Source organism: Trachemys scripta, unplaced genomic scaffold (genome assembly GCF_013100865.1).
Source record: "Trachemys scripta elegans isolate TJP31775 unplaced genomic scaffold, CAS_Tse_1.0 scaffold_75, whole genome shotgun sequence".
In the NCBI taxonomy this organism is placed as follows: Eukaryota; Metazoa; Chordata; order Testudines; family Emydidae; genus Trachemys; species Trachemys scripta.
The window spans coordinates 36,187-46,286 of NW_023260561.1; the positions used below are offsets into that span (position 1 = coordinate 36,187).

General features: G+C 44.8%; 1 protein-coding gene across 1 annotated transcript; it reads left to right on the top strand.

The window, feature by feature from the left end:
* Positions 1–41: 41 nt before the first annotated feature.
* LOC117870631 (killer cell lectin-like receptor subfamily B member 1C) lies at positions 42–7,030 on the top strand. The gene is made up of 4 exons (XM_034757839.1): positions 42–179; positions 3,169–3,323; positions 4,098–4,216; positions 5,922–7,030. Exons 1-4 carry the CDS (start codon positions 65–67, stop codon positions 6,049–6,051), a joined length of 519 nt encoding a protein of 172 aa, XP_034613730.1. The 5' UTR covers positions 42–64; the 3' UTR covers positions 6,052–7,030.
* The last annotated feature ends 3,070 nt before the right edge of the window (positions 7,031–10,100 follow it).

Sequence of the window (10,100 nt, forward strand, 5' to 3'; positions counted from 1 at the left end):
TCCTATTAACCATGTTGTCTTCCTTTGCATTCAAGTCTGGAGGGGAAATTGGAAGAGTCCGTCCATGCTCAGGACAACCTGCAATGACAACACAACATCTTCAGGGGAATCTCCATGCACAGGGACATGCTCCATGACAATCAATGGATTAATGGACGATCTGTGTGAAGATAGAGAGGGTGAGGAGTTACAGCCCCTCTAGTTGTGCAGAGTCTTCCCTTCTGCTGTTTGTTAACTCCCCTCTTCTATAACAACCTGAAAATGTTACGGGACAGAATCTGGCTTCTTTACTGTATGAGCAGTCCTTGTTGAAATCAATGGAACGACTCACAGAGGAAGGTACTACTCAGGTTGAATAAGAGTATCAAAATCTGGCCCTGAAAATATATTTGAACCAATATTTACAATTCCTAGTTAGTAATTATAATTATTGATACATACCCTGTGCTTGGAGTAGAACTGGAATGTGCAGGGCTGCTTTTAAAAATGACATTAGATACCTTAGAGCAGTGATTCTCAACCTGTGGTCCATGGATACCTGGGGGTCTGCAGACTATGTTTAAGGAGTCTGCGACAGACTGAAAACTGACTGAACAGAATTCAGCTATATTATATATACATATATACACATACACATACACCAGTTTTCCAAAGGGATCCGCACCTCCATTAGAAATTTCCAAAGGGTCCTCAAATGAAAGCCACTGCCTTACAGCTTCCTGGTGTTTTCAAGAACCCCCAGAGGCCAAGGATTTTTTACAAGGAGAGGGAAGGACTTTGGCAGCCTGGGCCCTTTACCAAATGACACATTTAGCCTTATTGCCCTAGATCTATAATTTGGTGATAATTACTTGTTATTAAATATTTTTATAATGCAAATATTTTGCTTAAATCTGTAGCAGGAAGCCAAGCAGGAGGGAGCTAGGGAAGGTTCTAAACAGAAGCTCCTATGGTGAAGGAGAAAGAGAATGAGTGTAGTTTTAGGGATAATACTGTTTCCCTTATTCTAATAAAGTTACTTGTTCACTGTGGCCTTCTGTAGACTAGGATCTAAAGTATGCTGGTACCATGTTCAAGCTAACACTTGTAACCAACACACTCTGGAGGTCTAGGCTAGACAAGGCCGGGTGCCCTTAATACGTGTTGAACTGGTCAAGTTAAAGTCTAGGTTCCCCCTTTGCCTAGACAAGGGCTGTGTTAGAAGGAAGTACATTTTCTGTGTCTCTCTAACCCAGGGAGGGTGTGACATTTGGGGTGCAATTATTCAGACCAGTGAGAGGTTGTGTCACTTTTTGCCATGTCACCCTGGATGCCTTTAATGCTCTGCTGCTGGGGCTCACAGGCCAGACACCAACAGCCAGCAAACACACATGCAGCTCCTGAGTGTGTGTGCACTGTGCAGCCCTGGTTCAGCGCTCTGAACCCAGCAGCCTGACACAACACAACAACCCCACCCTGGTCTTCACCAGATTCATTACTACGCACCCAGTTTCTGTGGAAAACATGATTTTAATGTCATTTCCCCACCAGAGGTAGGAAAACTATTTTTTTCCTTGTATTACTCTTCAGTAGTAGTGGCATAAGAAGCCGGTTCTACTCTCAGAACAGATTATCCAAATTCTCCCTCTCCTTTATTTAACTGGAAACTGATCGCATTTGCATAAGTGGCAACTTTACCTTTTCTATTCTTCTGTTTTCAATGAGGAGACTTCTTCTCTGCTATGTCACTTGCTCTGAGCTTGTTGTTGTTCCCCATCCTCTACTCATCACATTAGATTGTAGGATTTTCATGGCAGGGACCATGTTACAACTCAGAGGGGCCCTTTCTCAAGCCATTAGGAGCTACTAAGATACAAAGAAAAAGAAGAATCCTGTCTTACACACACACACACACACACACACAAACAATATTTAGGTCACTGATTTACCATATATACTTGTTCATAAGTTACATTTTCTTAGTAAAAAAGGGAAGCATCGGAGAAGGGGTCAGCGTATGAACGGGTATAGAGAGGGGGAGAGGTGGGACACAGCCCCTCCCCCCAACACAGGGAGCAAGGAGAGGCAGCACAGTCAGCAGAGCCAGAAGGGAAGAGGTGGGGCCAGAGTCTCTCCACTTCTGGGCACGCTGCTCTCCCCCCAGTCTCAGAAGCAGCTGCAGCTCCAGGGCAGGCAGGCTGCGGCCGCACCACCCAGCCCCGCTTGCTGGAGCACACTGCGGCCACGCTGCTTAGCCCACCCGCCGGAGCATGATTCCCGGCCCGGGCCGTTGCAGCATACTGTGGCCGCACCGCCCAGACTGCCGGAGCAGTTCTGGCCAGGCCAGAGACATCCTACCCTGGCCCGCCCCAGCTAAGGTGAGAAGGGATGGGATGGGGAGAGTGTAGGGGTCCCAGGCTAGGGGTGGGGTCACGTGGGGGGAGTCACAGGGGTTACTCCCCTGACCCCCAGCTTCTCCCCCCCAAAATTTCCCCACCAATTGCTGTCCTGGCCCATCAAGGTAAGCAGCTGGCGGGCCGGGACACTTTGTTTACTTAGGTTTACCTCTGTGCCTGTGGATGCTCGAGGTAAACAAACCATCTCGGCCTGCCAGCGGCTTATCCTGATGGCCCAGGAGCCAAAGTTTGCCAACCCCTGAATTATAGGGTCAGCTTATGAATGGGTCATAAAAAATTTCCATTTTTACTTATCCATCTTGGGGGAGTCGGCTTATAAATGAACTGGCTTATGACCGAGTATCTATATATCAGTATTTCAGGTTAAGGGAAAACAACTGAACGAGCAAGAACCATCACAGGCTGCATCTCAACAACTGAGAACAAAATGGCAGCTACTGCCTTCAGGCTCCTAGAAAGGCAAACTTGAGGCACACAGGAAACAAAAGCACCAGTTTCACAGTTAGACGGGGGAGCATGCACGACATCACTTTGCTCTAAGCAATGGTTCCCTAAATGAGCATTGAACCCATTCAATGATAATTAGTGGAATGTAAGACACACTGTAAAATGCAAGACAACTGACAGCTGTGACATTGCACCAAGAATATTTAATTTTCCAAAATGTACTGATATGAACTGGGAAGCTATTTGCTTCCCCGCAATATGTGATGGGGGTAATTAAACCATTTGTGATGCTGGGTAATGATCTTCTTTACCCCACTACCCTCAGGAAGAACCGAGTGTCTGCTCTGCCCCCCAGGGTGGATGCTGCACAGGGGGAGATGTTACTACTTCTCAGAGCAATCGGGGACCTGGGATGCCAGTATGCGAAATTGTTCAGGCAGGAAATCCCAGCTGCTTGTTGTTGAAGATGAGGCTGAGATGGTAAGTCTCGGAACATCCCACACAGTACCCAGCAATCAGCAAACCCTCCATGTCATTCAGACACTTGACTGAAAAATACAAATATACCCTAGGTTTTATCAGAACCTCTGACCAAGCAGGCTCTCCCTGGGAAACTGTCTGTGAATGGGCCTTCATTTCCCCACAAACAAGAGCCCTACTTGGGAAGACGCCAAGAGGGAGCAGGGCCTGGCCTTTCTTCCCTCTGGCTGCCATCAGTCCTCTGATCGATTACTGAAAAGCTGCTCTACCAATTCAGTGGGCTTCCCTGGGTCTGCGTGAGGCAGATGGGGAGGTGCTTCAGGTGCAAATGTAGAAAGCAGAACAAGTTGTGATCTGGGAGGAGGTTGGGGGCGCGATCACGGCTTTTTCACAGTCTGCTAATGCAGGAAAGGCTTTGCTTTGCTGTTGAGTGTGAGTTTCATGCTGTTGAGGACCTGCCCAGTCTCCCTTTGGAAATGTAGAGGGTAGAGTCCCTCTGCAAGGTAAAAAATGCCTGATTTTCATGTCTGGCAGTTCACTCGGGGTCTGGCTGTTTTAAGCAACTCTTATGTTCTCCCAAATGCAAGACTTTTGGAAAAAGCAGCTATAAGGATTGCCATGTGCCCTAAGGCTGTTCCAACCAAACCAGTTACAGGTCTGGCTGAGTCCTTGTCTTTCACATGTATTCTGGTCTCAGTTCAAAATGGGTATGTGATTGCATGAAGAATGAGGCATGCCCCATCAGTGTGTAATGTATTTCTGTTTAATCCACAGGAATTTATAGCAACCAGAACAGAAAAGAAATATTTCTGGATTGGATTAAACTTTCAAGAGAAAGAGGGAAGATGGATGTGGCTTGGTGTCCCCCACTTAAAAGGGCACAGGCTGAGCTTGTGGGTGGATTTTTCTTTCTATAAATGTTAAGTTACATTAATATAAATGCAGATACAGCTCTGACCCCATAGCTCCCAGCTAAGTAATTCCCAAAGCACAGAGCTAGTACTGTGATTGAAGGCACATCTTTAGTTCCAGCTTAGATTTCAAAGTCTCCAGTATGACCTGTTCCACATATAGTCACAGTCTTTAGAAAGCAGTGGTGCTGGTGATGCTGCATGAAGGCCTGATCCTCAATTTCAAATCACTGCATTCCATTGCTGCTTAGGCCCTATCTACACAATCGTTTTGGGGCTGTTTTGTAGAAGTTTTGCTAGGTCTGTATAGCAGCCCCATGAAAAACCTCTAGGGCTTGTTTGTACTAAGGTTATGGCCACATTGTAACTTAAGTTAACTGATTGCCAATTAACTCAATTCAAGTTACACAACTATACATGTTAGTGTAGACACTGTACAAACATTTGTTCCTGCTGGTCTTGGGTCACCCTACACTGAACTCTAGGAACAAGTGTTTATGGAGTGTCTACATCAGCATGTACCATCACGCTAATTAATTGTTGATTAGAAATTATAGGAACAAAAGTACAGGACCAAACACTTCAGTCTAGACACAGCTCTAGTGTAATCATGTGGCACCAGAGGAAAAAGAAAAGTGATTTGTATTTGTGGAGTTTACCTTGGGGCTTCCACGTGGGGAGAAATCTTCATCCCTGTGACATCAACAGGAATGCAAAACTCCCATTGACTTCAGTGGAACCAGGATTTCATCTCTGAGGTTTGTACTAGTGCAGCTACACTGGTGTAGTTACAACTGCACAAAGCAGCCTCTTCCCTAGACAGGACCTTACTTGGCATCAAAGTGAAGTTGATGATCCCTTTATTCTCTTCTTTGGAAATCAGGTGGCTCTGGGCAAGGTGAGGATACCCGAGCTGGGAGAATAAGGTGCACTGATACATATCGAAGTGCAGAGGGCACTGCAGGGGCACAGTTATTCAAATGGTTTAAAAACATAAAAAATAATTTGTAACTTGGAAAATTTTTCAACCACGTCTGGCAATGGCACAAACCTAAGAATGTGCTGAGTGCCTGGGGATTTTCTGTGTTCATATTTGACCAATGTATTATGTGGCCAGGGTCACCACAGTCCCACCAGCCTCAATTAGTGTCCATCAAGTGAGGCCTGTAAGTACTTGAAAGTGACCCTGATGCTGCCTGCTGTTCGTATTAGATCGCACTTGGACTCCAGGTTATGCCTCAAACCCACCTGCAAACTTCCAACATGTATGAACCAGAGGTTATTGGAGAGTGGGACCACTTGGGTTGACTCTCTGGTCTGTCATGCAGATCAAACATTTGGATTCATGTAGCTGAAAACTCCTCCCCACCTCCTCACTATTAAGACTCGCCATTTCTCCTTTGTGGAAGGGTTTTCCTCCTCTTGCTGATAAAGTTCATGGAAATGAGGACCTCTGAATTCCTCCTACCAGTGTCTGCTCTCTGTGAATCCTTGTGCAAATCCCATCTGTCCAATCAAATGGATTGCAATGAGCCTGCATATGCCAGTCTAAACGCATAAGAAAAAAAAACACACACACAAAAGTAAAAAACCCTGGATCCCTCCTCCCAAACTCTGTTCCTGTCTTTTCATTCATTACCAAATTCTGAGCTGACCTCTCAGTGAGCAGCTTTTGTTTTCTCTTTAGGGTGATGGTAAATGGAACTGGAGATGGCAAAAACTGTTCTGCTTTCAACAAGGAGAAGTTACACCCTGAGAAATGCCCGTTTTCGCACAGATGGATCTGCAAGAAAAATGCAACCTTGCTGGCTCCCTAGAATAACCCAGAACATTAGACACCGTCCCTTGTAGAATGATGCATTTTCTTGTACTTTGTGATATTTTAATGTAAATAATCATAAGAGCATTGCACAGAAACCATAGCATTCGGCAATCCTGTGTCAATTGACCTCTGGCTGTATTAGGGATAGGTTTGTATTGTAACCTCCTGTAGCTCCTGGTGTCCAAGGATAGACTATGTTTAGCTAAACAGATTATAATAGTTGATGCACGATAAAATGCCTGTGACTATCTTTTCTGTATTAAGAAATGACTCATAAACACCTCTTTTTTTGCTTACTTTCAACTTTTGTATTAAGATTTTCAAGTAGAAACTCTTATGCAATGAAAGGTTATTTCCTGCCCCTTGGTGCAGCTGCATTAGTGGGAACCATTTTGGTTCCTCTGACCAGCTGTGCCCAAAGATGACTTATGTGTACATTGTGAGTAAATGTCAATATTAATTAACTGGACAGGAAAAATACTATTCTAACACATGGGGAACTAAGGCACTTTGGCCCAGATCATAGAGTCATAGACGTGTACAACTGGAAGCGACCTCAATAGCTCATCCACTCCTGTCCCCTGTACTCAAGGCAGGACTAAGGAATAACTAGACCCGGGGTTGGCGAATGGGAGTTGCGGGATGCGAACTCCAACCACTGGCAGCTGTGAGAAGCTGTGCCTGTGGACGGTCAATGTAAACAAAGTGTCTTGCGGTCTGCCAGCGAACTACTATGATGGGTCACGTGCCGAAGGTTGCTGACCCCTGAACTAGACCATTCCTGACAGGTGTTTCTTTAACCTGTTCTTGAAAACCTCCAATAATAGAGATTCCATAACCTCCCTAGGTAAACTATTCCCGTGCTTAGCTACCCTGACAGTAAATTAGTTTTTCCTAATTTCCACCCTAAACCTCCCTTGCTGCAATTTAAGCCCATTGCTTCTTGTCCTATCCTCAGAGGTTAAGGAGAACAATTTTTCACTCTCTTCCTTGTAACATCCTTGAAAACCGTTATCATTTCCCTGCTCAGTCTTCTCTTCTCCAGATTAAACAAACCCATTTTTTTTTTCCAATCTTCCTTCATAGGTCATATATTCCAGATCATCATTTTGTTGCTCTTTTCTGGACTTTATCCAATTTTGTCCATATCTTTCCTGAAATGTGGCACCCAGAACTGGACACCATGCTCCAGCTTACACCTAATCAGTACAGAGTAAAGTGGATCCACATAGAAAATTAGGCCTGTAACATCCCTTGATTTCAGCGGAGGTTAATAGTCTAAGTAGATTTGTGGAGCTGGGTGATTAAATGACTCTCCCAAGGTCACACAAGAAATCTATGGCAGAGGTGGGAATTGGATTTAAAACTCCTGAGAGACAATCTACTGTTCTAATTTTCTTCCTTGAATTATGTAAAAGCTTACCCAGCATACACCTTCTTTTTAGACAGATGACGTTGTTTTCACCAGATGCCCAGTTATTGTTCTATTTAATTCCCAAGATACTATAGATGTCTTCATTATTTCTGAAAAAGGCTTCATTTTATTAAATGATTACTGTGTAAGATTCTTTGTTGCATTAAATACTTGCTTTGTGTCTGACCTTATTGCAACAAGGTTACAACCTGCCTCTGGGAGAGGAGTGTAGTTAAAAGCGTAGAGACTGGATAACCACAGCTAGAACAATCAATCTGAAAGATTTGACCTGAGCTGCCACATTAGAGACCGGGGTGAAATCCTGGCCCAAGTGATGTCAATAGTAAAATGCCCACTAACTTTAAGGAGGTCAGGATTTCTATTTCTAACTGAGCCTGCAGTGAGCTTGAATAACCTCTCTATATTTATTTTAAAATGTAGTATGTGTGCAGCACCTTAGAGTGGATTGTTCCCATGGCCTTGGTCAATAAGAAGAGTAGTGAAGTATGAACACAAAGAGCAATTAGCAGAGGTGATACAAGCTTGTAGCAACCACTATCAATGTGTAACTGACATTGTTGAAAGTGGCACATGAGGAGCAATAAGTGGAGCCCACCATCGATCACTGAGCATTTCAGATTCCTTGCAAAGGGGTTTGACAAAAGGTGAGACAACACAATGAAAAACAACAAAAAGGAGTGATTTTCAGCTCTCCTTATTCTCCCTGTATCAATCCACTGTTCTCCAAGCCAGCATGGAATGTTCAAAAGGTGCTTAAAATTTGCCATTCTTAAGATTTTTATGAAATAAAGATTTAAAATTCCAGTTAAACAGAAACCTCTGCAACAACTTTACCTGTGCTCCAGCATGGCACAACACTGTGTTCTTCTCATTAAAGTATTTCAGCACCTTGAGGAACAAGCCACAGATCTCCACCAGCTCCCCCCACGCCAAATATCTTATCCTCCCTTTCCCAGCTGGAACTCAATGTGCTTTCTCTTCTGCACAGGGGAAGAGGCAGGAAGGAGTCGGTTCTAAGCAGTGGTGTCAGACCAGAGAACATTCTAGGTGTGCGTCTCCTTCAGTGCTTTCAGGTATACAATTTCACTGCAAAGTACCGGGACAGACTGCTGCTTGGATTATACACACTGGACGAGGAGTGGGGGAATGTATGCCTCCCTGTCACACACAGTCTGACACTTCCAACACGTACCCATGTTGGTCTGTGTAGCTCGAAAGGCTACTTTCTTTCACAAGCAGAAACTGGTCCAGTAAAAGATATTACCTCTCTCATCTTGTCTTCCTTTGACACAGTCTGGCAAATACAAGGTATTATGAAGGCGGGGGCCAACTACATTACTAGTTTCATGATGATAGCACCTAGGGATCCATAGAGCCAAACACGAGACGGACCCTGACCAGAAGAATGTACAGTTCATATAGTACAGACAAAAGGTGAGAGAAAGGAAATACTTTTCTCTCCTTTTTGGAGATGGGGAAGTGAGGCAGAAAGAGGGGAAGGAAGCCACTAAACCATTTCCATTGGCATTTACAATATATTTGACGGTCACTGGAACTAAAATTCAGCTTGTTTAGTTCTACATTACACAGGGTTCTGCTGAAGTAAAAGCATATTTTCATGTGTCTCCTGTGTCTATAAATGCCTCTTCCTGCCCCTCCATAGATTCCTAGATTTTGAGGCAACTGGAGTCCATTGTGATCATCTAGTCTGACCCCTGCATACAGGTCCGGCTCCAGGCACCAGCTTAACAAGCAGGTGCTTGGGGCAGCCAAGGGAGAGGGGCGGCACCTGCGGTAATTCGGGGGCAGCAGGTCCCTCACTCCCTTTAGGGGCGAAGGACCTGCCACTGAACTGCCGCCGCCGATCGCGGCTTTTTTTTTTTTTTTTTTGCTTGGGGCGACAGAAATGCTGGAGCCGGCCCTGTCTGCACAACACAGGCCATAAGATTTCACATATTCATTTCGCCATGAAGCCCATAAGTTCTGTCTGAGCTAGAGCACATCTTTTAGAAAGATTCCTTAGAAGCCAAGGGCTGTGGCACCATCTCCATCCTCCGTCAGTGCTCTAGGTCTTTTTCATGAGTGTAGGAACTTTGCCTCCAGCAAGAGAACAGCTTCTATACAGTTTCACAACAACTTTAGTGCAGTTTTCCCCTAGGCTACAATTCAAACTAATAATTCTCCACCAGAGCAGCTCCAACAGTGCCAGCCATGGTGGAAGCTGCAGTTTAGGAATGTTGCAGATATTTTACCACCATGTTGTAGGGTTAGATGATATCCAGAGAAACAGCTGGACCCTCTGTGTATTATAGAGCCTACCACTGATATTACCACTGGAGCTGCACTGGTGGAAAATTATGGGTCCATTTTTTTCCTAGTGTAGACAGGGCCTTAGGTCCAGATCCATAAAGCTATGGAGTCACTTCAGCCCTAAATTGAGGTTCCATTTTAGGCTCCACTGCAATTCACAAAGCTCCCTATCGGCTTCTGTCTAACCCTGCCATCACTAAACTCACTCAGTGCCTAACCTTTAGTTGTAAAAGCTCCTTAGGCACCAATGTTTCTGCTTCTGGGCATGTGCACTGCTGCCTCCCTCTAGGCACCCAGAC